This window comes from Ciconia boyciana, chromosome 1 (assembly GCF_034638445.1).
Source record: "Ciconia boyciana chromosome 1, ASM3463844v1, whole genome shotgun sequence".
Classification (NCBI taxonomy): domain Eukaryota; kingdom Metazoa; phylum Chordata; class Aves; order Ciconiiformes; family Ciconiidae; genus Ciconia; species Ciconia boyciana.
In genome coordinates, this window is record NC_132934.1 from 9,003,299 (window position 1) to 9,019,107 (window position 15,809).

Consider the following 15,809-nt stretch of genomic DNA (forward strand, 5'->3'; position numbering starts at 1 on the left):
TGTTTGGTTCCCCTTAGTGACAGTTCACTCTTAATTAATTAAATGTAAAAAAATTAAAGGAAATTAATTGGGATTAATTTCTCCATTCATATGTTGGAAATGATTGTCTCCCCAGCTTTCTCCTGTGCCTCTGGCGAGTACCTGGAGATGAAGAACCAGGTGTGCAGCAAATGTGCAGAAGGGACCTACTCGCTGGGCAGTGGGATCAAGTTTGACGAGTGGGATGAGCTGCCGGCAGGATTCTCCAACGTGGCGACTTTCATGGACACGGCGGTTGGCTCGGCTGAGAATAAAGCCGACAGCTGCAACAAGTAAGAAGTTCTGTTTGCACCTGGGTTACGCAGCCATGGGTAAATCTGAGACAGCTCAGCAGCACAAAGCCAGCTTAATGACTTATCTCAGCTCTCCAGAGGGTAACCAGCCCTAGTAACAGCAAACAAGAGTGGCTGGAAAGCGAAATGTTTTGCCACCTCTTTGCTGTCATCACAGTCTCCTTGGGCTCATCAGCAGCTAGTGAGTCTAAGACCAGCCTGGAGCTGCTCTTATTTGTAGTTGGAAAGCTCCAGGGTCATGGTATAGTAAATGTGGCTAAAAGGTACTTTCACAGCCTATTTAGAGACCCATGGTGGTTGTAGAAGACTGTTTCTGAGTATAATAGAAGGTATGTTGAACCTTTGGATAATAAACCTTTCCTATGTAGGCTGGGTCCTAAATTTCTAGTACCATATCTTTTCCCATGCACGGTTTTAGTGAAAAGTATTATATTTACATGAAAAATAAATGGGAATCCAGTAATAAAGTTATAAATTCACTGCAATTAGCTATTGTGGGATTCTGGGTTCTTTATTAAGTAACATGTTTTTGTATCATAGTGTAAGAAAAGTCGCCTCAGTGTCTGTGATCTCAGCTGAGGCTTGTTTTGTTTGTGTTCATCAGCTCTTCGTGGACGCCTCGAGGGAATTACATAGAGTCGAACAGGGATGATTGTACAGTTTCTCTCATCTACGCTGTGCACCTGAAGAAATCCGGTTCTGTTTTCTTCGAATACCAGTATATTGACAACAACATCTTCTTTGAATTTTTTGTAAGGCCTTTTATATGGTGGATCCAACCTTATATTGTAATAATTCAGTCCAGATAAGGACCATTAGAAACAGCTTTTTCCTCCCTTTACATTCCCCACGTGTCCACAGCTTGTTATTGCTGAAGAAGATAAAAAAATCTCCTTCTCTTTCTGTTACTTATGCTGCCCTTTTGGCATTTATTTCAGGTTCAAAACTCAGGCTAAACTGATCCTATCTATCATGCGCTGGGATTTTTTCATTAGGGGTCATGACTGCCCCCTGTTAGTGCAGCCTTTTACGAGACAACTGTTGGTGGTAGATGCTTCAGTTTGGGGGTGTTTGACTTGGGATGCCTTTGAAGGGACTTGACATTTAAAAAGACTTCTTCAAAGGTAGGCAGCCAGAACCTGAGGTGCTCCAAGGCATTTGTATGTGGAAACCTTAGCTTTAGTTTTAGGTCAATTTGGGTCATAGCAATTAAGATGAGAAGAAAAGCAGGAGAAGAGGCAAAAGGGTGATCCTTAAAAAAAAAAAGTATATGAAAAAGCTGGAAACAACAGTTCTCCAGAGAGATTTAGGAGTAAAAGTTCAGATGACTTTCAAGATGAATTAGGCTCTGAGGACGTGTCCACACTGTGAAATGGAGGGGCCGGGGGTCATTAACTCTGAAATGGGAGCAGCCTGGCTGGGCTTGCGCCATGCTGTACCCAAATTACTAAAACAATCTGATCAGCAGGGACTCAAATGGGAAGGACAGCCCTGCTCTGCCCACGTGGATGGACTGGTTGGGGTCCAGGGAGCAGGTTGTTCCCAGCACCAGGCTCCGCAGTGCGGTGCAGATGCTCCACATCGCTGAGATGCTTTGGAAGGTTTCACCAACAGGTTGCTTTCCCTGGCATGTTGTACCTGCCATTTGGGTCAGAAAAGAACTTAATGAGAGGGCAACTCAGAGCAGGAGATGACTGGAATTTTTCAATCTCCTCTGTTACTGCCTCTCTCCCTGTCTGGTGAGCTCTGGTTTTCATCTGAAAAACACAGCTCATGGTATCTCACAGGAGTGCGAAGCCTTAGCTGGTGTTGGTTAATGTTTCTTGAAGCTTGGAGAAAGTGCAAAGTATCCTTATCCTTAGTAAAGATGGGAAAGGAAGACAAAAATAACCTGCTGGAGGCACCCTCTTGCTGCTACATCAGTGCAATCTATTGCGCTTTGATAGCAGACAGTGCAGGCAATATTATTTAGCTATTTCACTTTTATATTAGACTATCTTGCCTTCTTCATGGGGAGAAAGCAGCAAATAAGCTTTCTGCTGTCAGATGAATGTACCAGGATGATGTATCCTAGCTCCAGTTGCTTGACTGACTGACTGATCTACTCCTGCAATGGAGCAAATATATTGTTTCTCTGAGCACTGGCTTTGAAAATGGCTTTTTGAATATTACTTTTATCCATATCCCACTCATTCACCTCCTTAAATTTATCATTCCCTGTTCAAGAAGCAGTGAGTGGTGCAGTCTTTTATAGAAATGCCCATGTAAATAATTCCCAGTCAGCCTCAGTATTTCAGGGAAACCATATTTAACACTCCTCTAAAAGTCCATTTTTTTTTTCTCCAGCAGGGCTTTGTGCTTAAATATATTTAACAATGACACTTTAGCTCTGGACAGTGGCATTTCAGTGGCAGTGGCTTGCAGGCTGCTGGGAAATTATGAAGTTTTTGAGCTCTCCAGGTGCAGGGTTCTCTGCACTGCCAGTCTGAGGGTAAGCGAGGAGATGTCCTCAAACGTGGGAAGCAAGTGTGGATGCTTCTTGTTAGATACCCAGTGCTTCTGCAGCCTGCCCTTCCCAGGCTCTTTTTACATATTGAAGCCGTTTACACCCTGTGAGAAGAGACTATATGTTCTTATCTCCTTTTTGCAGATGGGAACCGAGGCACAAAGATGCTGTAGCTCAGATTGCACAAGATAATTAGGGATCTACCTTCTACTTAGATGGTTCTTCTCACCTCTTTACCTCAGTGCTGTTGGTCTAGATGGGAATTAAGTGCACAGATGCTTTGGAGGATGTGAGGTTATGTGACTTATTTCAGTCTTGCTGTGAGGAGGATGCTTGACCCCAGGTCTTCTGAAAGCGTTGAACTGGCCTTTCTCCCTGGTGGAATGAAAGCTGAGTAATTGAACTCGTGCCTCAAAGGAACTTGATACTTTTTCTTCAGAGAGGACAGTTATGAGAAGAAAGAAGTGGACTGCTGTGAGGCGATGCACCAAACCCTGCTGCAAGGAAAGGCTGCTGAGCTGCACTGGACCTGGGCGAGGGACAATCAACCTCATACCTCTTCCAGGGCAGACTCTCCATGGCATGTTGCCTCTCCCTTGATAAAGTTACTCTCATCCCTAGTGAGGTCAGGTGGCAGGGAGCCAAAGACATAACAGATATTGGCTGCAGAGAAAGCAGATTGTCTTCTAGCTTTGGCCTGTCCACTCCTACCTCCTCTCTGACTTAGAAGCCCATGGCCTCTGGATTTAGACAATTGGGTCTTGGTGGGCTCAGGAGAAGGAGGAGGCAGCCAAGACAAGATGCTCAGCATCCAAGTCTGACCAGATAGTGAGAGGACAAGGCTGAGATCTTCTCCTCCTGCTCTTTTTTTCCATCTGCGTCAGAGGTAGTCATGGGAGGCATTGTTAAACTGCTAGCAGGTTTTGAAAGTTGGGGTTTTTTTGCCACAAATAAAGCAGCTGCTGTCCTAAATATGTAGACAACAGGAACGAAGCTGAATCTTATCATTCCCTGCCAGCAGTGATTATGCTGACAGAGAGATGCATCTGATTATGGTCACTGATCTTGTGTTTTTAATTAACAGATACAAAATGACCAGTGCAAAGAGATGGAGTCCACGGCAGACAAGTGGGTGAAGCTAACAGACAACGGGGAATGGGGCTCTCATTCTGTAAGTGTGCAAAAAATTCCTTCATGAAGCTTTTTTCCCATTTATAAATCTCAGTGATTTCCTCTGAGCAGAGAGCAAATAAGGGCCAGATCCTATGAATGCATCTGAAGAAGCACAGCTTTCCTAGTACTGTGGGCAAAGCCACTGAGATCTCTAAGGGGCTGATCCCAAAGCAAATGATACAGATGCAAGACTTTGTATTGATTTCCCTGGGCTTTGAATCAAGTGCTTTATGAGTTTAAATAGATTTATGCAAATCCGCACGCCACAGTCACTCTGCATGATCGTAATTGAAATCTTCTACAACAGTTGTTTGCTCATGAGAACACTCAGGAGATTATTCCCTGTTGCTCAGCAGAGCGGCAGGAGCGGTGTGTGTATGTGGAGGCAGGCAGGACAGACATTTTATTCTCAAGTGTGTGCAGAAGAGCTGGACTGCACCCAGCTTGTGCTCCATGGTGACTTACCCGGTTGAAAAGCAAGCTGGCAGCACCAGGGTGGCTCCTGCAGCGCTGATACGAGCATGTCCATGTTGGGAGCAGCAGCCCTTTGGCTGGCCTGTGACCCAGCTGGCTGAGTTTGCTCGGGGCACAAACTGTGTGTAGACCAACTCATTAGCTGAGGGTCATGCCTGGCTTCCACTATACCATCATACCCTAATTCCCAGAGACATACCAGCAAAGGCCCAGCGTAGGTGACATTATGCCAGAAGAAGGCGGCTTTTTATGGGCATAGCCAGCAGTCTGGTCTTTGTTTTCTGCTTATCCTCCTGTAGGAGAAACCATATTCCCGAGCCAGCTCTGTTTGGCAGTGCCTGTTAGCTCAGTTGCAAGCCCTGTGCGAGTCACATCTGGAGGCAGGAGAACTGGGTGAGGAGGGGTGAGTGGCAAGGGCTGAGAGGTAGATCCAAGGCCAGTGCATCGTCTTGGGTGAGCTGAGAGATGTAGACAGTGTCTGCATGGGAGATGGTGGCATCTGAGCTCATTGTCCAGGATGTGCAAGTGTCTCCACTGACTATGAAGGTTGCTTGGATGCTTGGCTGAGGCATGCCAGCTAGGTGAGATGACTGTTCTGGCTCTCCTTGAGGCTTTTGTCTGCATTGCAAATCCTGTCATGGCAGCTTCTCTGAGCCCAGTTTTCCAGTTGCTGCAGCCTCTGCTTTCAGCATGCTAGTCCTACTGCACCAGAGCTGATGCTGAGTGTCTCTACACCACACAACGTGATGTTTAATTCAATATGGTGCCAGTTCTGCTGTTACCTGCAGTAACCCAGCTCTCCTCTGCCCCCCTGGATAGGAGGTGTTTGGGGAGTGGGAGATACAATATGCTGTATCTCCATATATGATATATGCTCCATATATGAGATATGTTGTATCTTTGCTGAGTTTTTGGACTCTTTATCCTGGGTGAACAAAACCTGTGGTCCATCCAGGCCTGCACAGCACTGCTGTAAATCTCTTTACCATGGACCCTTATGCTGATAGAGTTTATCCCTCTTCTTGTGTGAAAATATAGCACCTTCAGGCCAGATCACTGTGTTGGCAGTAGGCATCTTGTACTGGGCTAGTAGAAATGGTACAGCTTTGCTGGCCAGGGAGAGTCTTGGTAAACCTGCTGCTTTTAGTAAGTGGAGTGATACTGTAGTTACACAGGTGAGTTGAAGGCAGCAGGCATCAACACTGCTGCTGAAAGAAGTGGTCCTGCCTTCCTCCTCCTCCTTACCCCAGCCATGGTGCCACCAACGCACCACCCTTCCTGTGCCAGCACAGGGGTTATGCTGAACCATGCCGTGAAGGCAAGTAGGTCAAAGCAAGTAGGAAACTGGGTTGTTTTCTGCATCTCATCTAGCTGTTCAGGGTCAGAAATGAGCAGGAGGGATGGGACTGCTGCTGGGGATATTCAGGGTTTGTGCCTGGCTTATTGATCATGATGCTATAGTGTTAGATGCAGGCAGAGCTTGATTTTTAAAGCCTGTAAACAAAACTCACTTGTGAGCCTGGATTTTTGAACTCTGGGTCATGTTGGGTTTCTTTATAAATGTGTATCTCAAGGCTCTAAAAACAAACTGATTGACTATATCTGAACATAGAGCTAGAGATAAAAGCTCCTGAGTGCTGGCGTAGCTGGATAAAGGCAGAAACAGCTTTTTCCCAGTTCTGCTGACAACAAGGTCAGGAGCAGCTCTTGGTGTTTTTCCATAAAACTGGAGGGTTGAGCAGCTTTTTTATTAAACCCACTTTGGCACTCCTCAGAGATGTCTCCACAGCATCTGCCCATAGCTGTCTCCCCATAACTTCTTGACTCACTAAGCAGCTTAGAAAAAGCCAGGATTGCTGCTAGGATGCAAGAAATCTGAGTAACAGAAGTAAGAAATAAAGCAATTTCTTGGTGAGGGGATGCCTGCTAACTGTCATGAATATTGTTGCAGGTAACTCTGAAATCAGGTAGCAATATATTATACTGGAGAACAACAGGGATTCTCATGGGATCCAAAGTAGTAAAACCAGTTCTGGTGAAAAATATCACAATTGAAGGTAAGTGATATTTGCCTTTTAGGTCTTATCTCACTCTTTTGTCAGTGCTTGCCAAGTGCCATTTCTACTGGTGTGCTTACAGTACCGAAGTGGCTTTTTTAGCCCCCTTGTCCCCTGTCTCCTCCTTTATTAAAGTGCAGGAACAGAAGAGAAAAACTTCACAGTCAGGGAAAGGCTGAAAAATTAATTTAGCTGGTAAATGATGCCGTCTACTGGAAAAGACTGGCTTAGCAAATAAAGAGAGAGAAAAAGGAATAAACAGGTTGTCTTTCATGTAGTATAGAAAGACCATGCTTATTGGTAAGCCTCTCAACAGTGATAAATGGATGTACATATCATAAGAATGACAGTTAAATTACTATTTAAATAATTTAATAAATCTGGGATTGCTCTTTTGGTCCTGTTCTAAATGTAATCAAACTTGGAGTGTCATATAAGGTTCTTACATGGGCCATACTTGTATTGAGGAGCAAAGATTAAAGACCTAAATCAAGAGTCAGCAAAGCCAAAGTGTCTAAAGTGAGTGGTGGAAGTCTGTGATTTTTAAGCTGTGTTACCCAGCTAGCTTGCTGTCCCCCCTAAGCAGGTGGGCAGTAGGTACAGAGCATACCTTTCTGTATTTCAGTGCTTTACCTGTAATTTACCTTACAGGAGTTGCATATACGTCTGAATGCTTCGCATGCAAGCCTGGTACCTTCAGTGACAAACCAGGTTCATCTGGGTGCCAGGTGTGTCCAAGAAATACTTATTCTGAGAAAGGAGCTAAAGAGTGCACCAAGTGTAAAGAAGAAATGTATTATGCAGGTACATAAGTCAAATGGGTTAAGCAAAACCAGGAGAGTGTGAGTATGTAAGGTCTTAAGCTGTTTCTGTGTGTAGATGTGAGAATGGTTTTACCCAACAATGAAGTTTAGTCTTCAGTTGATATGCAAAGGGGAAATAAGATGGGCCTTCCCAAAAGCTGCAGAGGGCACATATATACATAATGGGCCACAATCGATCTTGGCTAAGGTCATCTATGCTAACGTGAAGGGATCGTTATCTTTATGAATCTTTATGACCTCTAAGGAAACAGTTCTGAAGGATAATAACAGTCGTGCTGTGCCCTCTCGTGGTAATTTGTGTTATCGGTCGGCGATGACCTGAACTGGCTTCATCGCTGCCTTCAGACTTGTCATGTTTCTAAGGAATCTCCTTCCCAAATCCTCTCCTGGCCCGTCCCTGCCTCCTGTATGGTTGGAAGATGTGGTGTTCCAGTTGCAAACCCTAGTCCCCAAAGTCCTTTGCATTCCCAGCTGTGGTTAGCAGGTGATCATCAAATAACATGGGCAAAATCCATTCTTCATGGTCAAAATGTCTTCAGTCTTCTTCCTTGTAGTTGTTTTATATGAAAGTTTTTGAAGAATCAGTTACTGACCATAGAACCTGCTATCACAGTTTATGGCAAATGACTGGGGACCTGTGCCTGTGCTCATGATGGGAATGGGAATTTTGCAAGAATATCTGTGTACAGAAAAAATTGGGCCAGTGTTGTAAGGAAGTTTCTAATGGGTTAGAGTGTTTTTGTTCCTTATCAAGTGAGAACATACTTCCATGCTTGGCAAACTACACAAATTACTGCTTGAAGGTGAAGGGGTGGGGTGAGGGTTTGGGTGACTCCCTGGTCATACTGTATCAATGAATTTCAGTGTGACAGTACAAGCATAGCTGGTATTTTCCCTGTTCTCCCCCTTCAGTTCAGGGGAAGGTTCATGTAGACTCCATTAAGAGTTTGATTTTTCATTCTCATTTTGTATTTTTCTGCTGACTCACTTTAATCTTCAGATTTTAAGCTCATTGCAGTTGTTTCCAGGGACCGTTTGATAGTTTAACATCCTGTTCCTCACGCTTTCTTTTTAGATGAGGGATCCAGTGCGTGTATAGAGCGTCCTCCATGCACAAACAAAGACTTTTTCCAGATCCATACCCCATGTGATAAGGAAGGAAAAGTAAGTAGAAGGCATGATCCTATTTTTAAGCTCACTGAGCTTACTGTGATCTCTCGATTTGAAAACAAGGTAGGGTTTCTAGGAATCTCTTTCCCAATTGCTTTCCCAATTTTGCTTCCAGCATTGACTCTCTCTGAGGCTTTGGGCTTGTCCTTTAGCTTCTTTCTGTCCAGCATTTATCCATCTGTAAGAATCTGCCTGTCATGGGTCTGCTTAAGGGATCTGTCGTGAAATGCTAAGCTCCTTGCACTTGTGATTAGTCTGACTGGGTCACTGGTGCAATCTCCATGCTCATAAAACACCAGGGTGGGACCACAGGCTGAAGTACTCTCTCATGATAAACCCTATTGTTTAGTTCTTAGCAATCTTTCCTGGCATACTTTTGGCTTGTGGCAACTTGCCCTGTCCCAGCAATGCCCAGGCATGATTCAGGTGCTACCAGGGTACAGGAGCATGACCATACCTATTGCAGGTGAAAAAGCATTTGGCTGCATAGGTATGATGTGTATCATGTCCCTTGGTTTTAGCATCAAAGAGCCTATGATCTGTTGAAATAATGGTATATACATAGCCTGGGAGTATTCATGTGCAGCAGCAGAGCTTAGCTGCCAATAATGTGCTTGCCTCATGGGATGCCTCGGAACACCTGGACTCTCAGTAGATTGTTTCACCCAGAGATCTTAGATCCATTGGATCTCCCATAGAGGGACCTGCTGGTGGAGCAGCCTAGCTTTGGAGCTCTCCTGCCCTTTGTCCCAGCAGTCACATGGGGATTTTGGTGGGATTTGGAGAAGAAACTCCTATTTACTGGGATATGGAGCCCACAGAGATGTGGACATGTGGTCAGGCCTGTTTTGTCTCTTTTCTTCCCTTTCCCATCTCTCTTAGATCCGGATGGGATGGCAAGTAGTCAAAACCCATAGCACCTGTGGGTTGCTGGCCTAATATTTGCTGGCAGGATAGAGTATTTTGGAGTCTCCTGGTCAGCCAGTTCCAAAAAGCATCTGAGAGTTCGTGTGCTTTAATAACGAAGCATCAGTGAGTTTAGCCCCATAGCTGGCAGGCTCTGCAACCTGGTCTTGACTCACTGATTCTTGCTCTGTTAACTTCCTGTAATGACTTGAGGAATTAGCAGCAGTGTTCACTGCTACACCCTCAGGTACTGCTTTAAGTGCAGCCTCCTGCAGATTACCCTGTCGCTGCTCTGTGCAATTCAAGGCTCCCTGACATTGAATAAGCTCCCGCTGTTGACCCTCTTCCTGCCTCCTCAATGGCCTTTGCCTTCACTGATGGACATGATCAGAATACAAAGTGGGTCTTTCTGCAGACACCCTTCATCTTCCAGTTGAAACAACAACATGTGACATAGACACAAAGACACTGGCTGGGTTTTCAGGACTGCTTTCACCACTTAGTGCTCTGCATCTCTGGAAGTCGGTCCAGGTTCGCCATACTCCCCAGCCATCTCTCCATGTGATGCAGTCCAACGAGAGGGCCTGACTCTGCAGCCCGTCTTCAGGTGAACAGTGGCTGTAAAGCACCAGCCTAAAGGCCTGTTGATCCATGGCTTACTAAAGTCAGCCAGGTTTTTCACTGGACATGAGATTGTTGTCTCCCTCCTGCTGTCCCCACTCCATGGGTAGAAGGGCCTCAGGAGATTTAGGCACTTGACTCCTATTGATTTTCCACCTGTCTACTGCTTTAAAAACCCTAGGCTGATTGCTTCAACCCTAGTCTTAGAAACCCTCACCTGCATGGTTGTGGGCACTCTCTGACCCTTTTCTCTCTGCTCAGATGCAGTAGGATTACTTTAGTGTGTACAGTGTGTCTGGGCTCTGGGCAACTGCACAGGTACTTTACCAGCTCCTGATCCTTTTTATTTTAAATGCTGTGCACCCTGATGCTGCTGAAGCATTTCTGGAGCAATACTCTAGAAAATCCTGTAAGTGTTCAGGAGCAGCAAGGGCAGACTGATCCATAAGGGACAGGGAGCCAGGAGCCAAGCAGAGACAGTGGCAGAGACAGATGCCACTCTGACAGCAGTAGTGCCACAGTACCTGAGCAAAGCGAGCAAAGCAGACCCAACGTCTGTGACCAAATTCAGCCGAGGTTGCCAGACAAGTCCATAGTGATGAGGCAGGACCAATGTCAAGCTGGGACATCAAGTCCATGGGTCAGTCAGGGTGTGGATCAACCAGGGTACATGACCGGACACAGGCATGGCTGCAACACAGCGCAGGCAGGGACAAAGAGCGAGAGCCTCAGCTTAATTGCAGCTCCCAGGATCTGAGGCCTGAGCCTGCACTGAAGCTTCTTCCACCTTTTTTTTCAAACAGGTTCAAAGCTGGTCAATACTTCTTGAACAGCTCTGTGTTATCAGAGGGCTAACCTTGAGCGCAAGCAGATCAATGCCCAGGATGGCAGGGGCATGTGCTCAGGGCCCTGAACCAAATTCATAAGGTGAAATCTCCCCTGTCAACCTCTGTACCCATGCCTCTGGCCTCAAGGATCCCTGATGGCACTGTTGGGACCAAAGGGTGGAAGTACATAGAGAACGAGCTATGTCCAGGTTAAAGTCTTGCCAGTTGGGTTTCTCAGCTCTGGAACGCAACTAATTTTTGTCTTGAGATATTAAACCCTTTCAGGGATAGACCCAAAGACAGATGAAATTTGAAACCCAACACCACGGGTGATACATCTCACCTAAGCCTTTTCCTGAAGTCAGAAAACTTGTGTCTCATCAAAGACAGGTGATGTCAGAGAGGTGATACCATTGTATATGGTAATATACAATGACTGGACTGACTCATGTTAGTGTTCATAGACTGCTCCTTCTGTAATATGGAGGGACTGGAGAGGGGCTGGAAGAGTTCCTGTGTGGTTTGGGCATTTGCTCAGTAGGTGAAAATGACTGGAGAGAAATTGAGGACTTTCCAAAGAACAGGCTAGTATGGAGAAAATGCAGAACTTGTGGTGTTCTCTGCTAACAGATGCCTTCCCGATAAAGTAATTTTATAATGCAGAAGTTATATTTTAGGTTACTATGGTTAAAATGCAGAGATTGCTTATGCAATTGTTAGAATTATTTATCTGATGTTCCTCAGAAACATTTTCATGGGAAAATCCCCTAGATAAATAGGAATGAACAGTAGTAATTGTTTTAAGCTTCACATTTTTGCTTTGCTCTGAAGGCCTGAAATCTTAGAATTGCCTGTGAAACCAGTCACTTCTCTTTCCCTTCTCTGCCCTTCCCTTTATTTTCCTAGATGTGCAAGGTCTGTTTTTGGCTTAAAACATTGGGAATACTCTAATTTCATTTACAAGGGGGACTTTGTCCTAAAGCTTCCTAACACACCATGTGAGCTCAGTGTCTTCTCCTTCCAGACTCAGATCATGTACAAATGGATTGAACCCAAGATCTGCAGAGAGGATCTCCCTGATGCATTGACCCTACCTCCTTCTGGAGAGAGGAAGGATTGTCCACCCTGCAATCCTGGCTTTTACAACAATGCCTCATCTTCCTGTACTCCTTGCCCACCAGGCACATTTTCAGATGGGACACAGGGTAGGAGTCCAAAAAATTGCTTGTCTCCCCAAAACCAGTTGTCTGCTTGCATGTGACTTAGTTTAATGACACATCATCATAAGTCAGAGTTCATTTTACATAAAATACTTATTTAATAACATTGGAGAGAGGGAGTTGGAGATGTGTTTTCTCTCTGAAGTCCTTTCTTATCAGGGATTGCTGCTCTAAGTTGACCTGTTGTGTTCAGGATGCATTTCTTGGCTGATATAAACATCCTGAGGGTTATTTTAAGGGATTCTGAGAAGGGAATCAGAACTTTTACAGTCAGTAATTCCTCCTCACCCATTCTCCTGTCCATGCCAAATTCTTCCCTGTGAAAATATCATTTTAAGCACTGTCAGATGAGTACCCTGCCAACATTGTCTAGCCTAAATTCTGGCTTGTTGATTCTGAGATGTATTGGCCCAGCAGTCACCTGGGCCAGCATTTTGTGGGAACTCATGTTTACCGGTATGATCAAACCTTCAGCTGAAGCCATTAAAAAGGAAGTGTGGCTTGGGGGGTCAGTTGCAGATTACTTACCACGAGGTTATGATCTGCAATTTATAAAATGTTGGTCTCATTTCCACTCTTCTGGTACTGATAAGTCTTTGGCTGTTTAATTATAAAGAAATAAGTTACTTTCTTTGCTCATTACTTGCCTCAGAGAGTAAGAGAGTAATGTCTATGTTCTTTAAAACACTGTTTGAGATGCACTTTGGCCATGTGATTTCCTTTGCCGCCCTCTCGCCCTGTAGAGTGCAAAGCCTGCCCTGCTGGGACTGAACCAGCTCTTGGATTTGAGTACAAGTGGTGGAACATCCTGCCAGGCAACATGAAGACGTCTTGCTTTAATGTCGGCAACTCAAAGTGTGATGGGATGAATGGTGAGCCAAAGTCCCTGTGTTATTACTCACCTGTCTTTCTCCTGCTCTGATCACTGTTGTAATGGAGCACTCATCAAAATGAATATGCTCTTTGCTACGTGAGTCACAGCACAGTTTCCTCCCTTTTCTTTAATTGCACCAGGCTTGAAATCTCCTGTAGGAAGCAATGTCACAGTATCACAAAGAAGAACTAAAAAATCTCTTGTATACCAGAAGAGGGCAGGAGCTGCAGCCTACGTGAAGTCTCCTTAGCCTGTCCCTGTCCCACCATAGACTTTGATGCATATGAATATCCCCACTGAAAAAACCCAACTATTTGACTTCTCTCTAGTTTATCTCCTTTCATATTTGGTGATAACTATGCCCTTTGAGGTCACACATAATTCTTTTGGAAAACTTAATTAAAGTCTGTGATCTTTGTTCATTTAGCACTCAGAGCTTTCTCTCTGCACATGTGCTAAGATTGCAGCAGAGAGCAGTCACAGCTCACTGGTGAAAGTGGTCCCATTCGGGACTTCTCCCACCTCCAGCCTTCTCTGAGAGATTTGCCTTGGTCTGATCTGCCCTGTCAGGCTGATGTAACTCAAGCTTTGAATTATACATGTTGAGCAGAGAGGCACTGAAGTATATGCTTAACGTTTTAACACATAGATTCATTGATTCATCTGTTTTAAGGCTGGAAGAGATCAGATGGATCATCCCCCTTGAGCTGCACAGCACAGCTCAGGGAATTTCAATTGCTTTGCTGATTTCAAGGTGACATTTGCCTATAAAATCAGCAGTTCATACAATTACTAAAATTTTTCATTCAAAAGCATTATTATACTGCTCTATATTTTATAACAGACATCTTTAAAATGTACTAAAATACTGAATTGCTTAAAAAAGTGTGGTAACATATAAATTTTTTTGCCATATGACCCAGGAACCATCCATTTCTTGAATTTTTTTTCTTTTTTTGTCCTGTGAAGGTTGGGAGGTGGCTGGTGATCACATCCAGAGTGGGGCAGGAGGCTCTGACAATGACTATCTTATCTTGAACCTGCACATCCCGGGATTTAAGTAAGGAACAGGATTTTTTTTCATCTCTTTCTCATTTATCTTCGCCTCTTACACCTATTTCACCTTATCCCTGGAATGAACAGTTTTCCTTTCTGAAGTGCAATGATGTCACAAATGAGAGACAAGGGGAAACTTGGATTTTATTCCTGTGCCCCCCATTGCAGCAGATGATTCTGTAAGACCTTGGTTTTCAGCAGCATTTGCGTCAGTCTGAGATGCCAGCCGGTTGGCTGTCTAGAAACTGAGAAAAAATACTCCTATCCTTCTGTTTCTAAATTATCCCAAAGTAACCAGCTAAATCTGCCATGGGGTGTATACTGGTGCCTGCCCTGAAGCTGTTTTACAGAAACCCACATTACTTTGCACTGTGGCTCTGTGCAGCCTGCACAGTCTGTGCTTCTCCTGGAGCCAGTGGAGAGATGGAGGCACTGTAGGAGAACAGGACATCCCACCTCTCCTGGACCCTCAGGCAGGATGAATTAGCTGCTTGAGGTGCTTGTGCCTCTTCTATGTTAAAAGAGTGAGCTTGGACTCCTATCTCAAATCAGGTGCCAATTGTTAAGACAGGTAAGGTATGGCAAAATGAACCTCACCCTCCCTTTGCTGTATCTCAGCTGAGGGGGGCTGTGACTTCTTACACCCAGTAAGCAACCTGGTGTACACCCTGATTTTTATTTTATAGTATGCGCAAACAGCAATGAAAATAAAAGAGAAGCAAGAAACATATCCGTGGAAAAGTTCAGTGTGTCGCAGTTTACTGTTTGCTGTTTAGTACTTTGCAGGGGAGCACCCTGAATACTTCTGGTTTGTACAAAACTCCTGAATGCATCTCCCACCAGTGGAGGGTACATGCAATTAAATCGGTGTAAATCACTTAAAGCATGCAGTGCATTTAAGCAATAAGATTCCCTACCCATACGGTCAAATTTGGGTGTTGGTTATAAGGAGGCAACTGTACCATAAAGAAGTCAGACACTTAAAAAATAATCTTGCTGTGCCCAATACCCAGTGCAGAGCTGCTGTGCAAACCTGGCCTCCACAGTTCTGCAAGGGCAGATTTTATGTGACAGGAGTTTGATGGTTTCCCTGCTGTACAAAAAGCAATTTGAAGGATTGACTGCTGCCTGTCTGGAGAGCACCTTGTAAATGTTTCGTTCCTTCTTTGTTAAACAGACCTCCGACATCGGTGACAGGAGCAACTGGGTCAGAACTAGGACGGATTACTTTTATTTTTGAGACCATCTGTTCAGCAGATTGTGTGCTGTACTTTATGGCGGTAAGTGAGACCTCTCTCTCCATGACTGAGGACTGAGCCTGGTATTCCACATGTCACTTTAATACCTCTACATAGGCGTGATTAGTTGCACTTGGTTTATTATGACTAAGATTAAGTATGACATTAGTTTAATATCTGCGGTACCCTTGCAGGAAGGATTTAATGAATGACCTAGCAAAATTCCTCCACCATGTGAATTGTGAACCATTCTTGGTTATCTGTTTATTTTAAAAGAAATCATTGGACACCAAAGAGCCAAATTTTCCCAGTGAACCAATAAAATTCTCAGTGTCTCTCATGCAGTCGAGTTAGCCTCCAGAAGTTTAACAGTCACAAGTCAAAATGTGGGACAGAGGGATGGGAAATGGAAAATTTGGAAATTTATTCTTGATCCTGTCAGTGACCTGGAGAATTGGTAGGGCAGCAGACAGATATTTGTTTGGGAAAGCAAAGGGCCGTGTTTTTTACTTTCCTCATCTGCTTATTGAA

General features: G+C 44.5%; 1 protein-coding gene across 2 annotated transcripts in view; it reads left to right on the plus strand.

Annotated features, from left to right (window-relative positions):
• The window catches only part of ELAPOR2 (endosome-lysosome associated apoptosis and autophagy regulator family member 2), a 112,917-nt gene that overhangs the window by 75,399 nt on the left and 21,709 nt on the right, over window positions 1-15,809 (plus strand). For both annotated transcript variants that reach the window (XM_072858370.1, XM_072858379.1), the window contains exons 3-12: window positions 116-311; window positions 937-1,084; window positions 3,923-4,009; window positions 6,437-6,542; window positions 7,194-7,346; window positions 8,442-8,530; window positions 11,915-12,095; window positions 12,854-12,982; window positions 13,954-14,044; window positions 15,218-15,320. In XM_072858370.1, coding sequence (XP_072714471.1) covers window positions 116-311; window positions 937-1,084; window positions 3,923-4,009; window positions 6,437-6,542; window positions 7,194-7,346; window positions 8,442-8,530; window positions 11,915-12,095; window positions 12,854-12,982; window positions 13,954-14,044; window positions 15,218-15,320 — 1,283 coding nt within the window. The remainder of the gene's footprint in view (window positions 1-115; window positions 312-936; window positions 1,085-3,922; window positions 4,010-6,436; window positions 6,543-7,193; window positions 7,347-8,441; window positions 8,531-11,914; window positions 12,096-12,853; window positions 12,983-13,953; window positions 14,045-15,217; window positions 15,321-15,809) is intronic.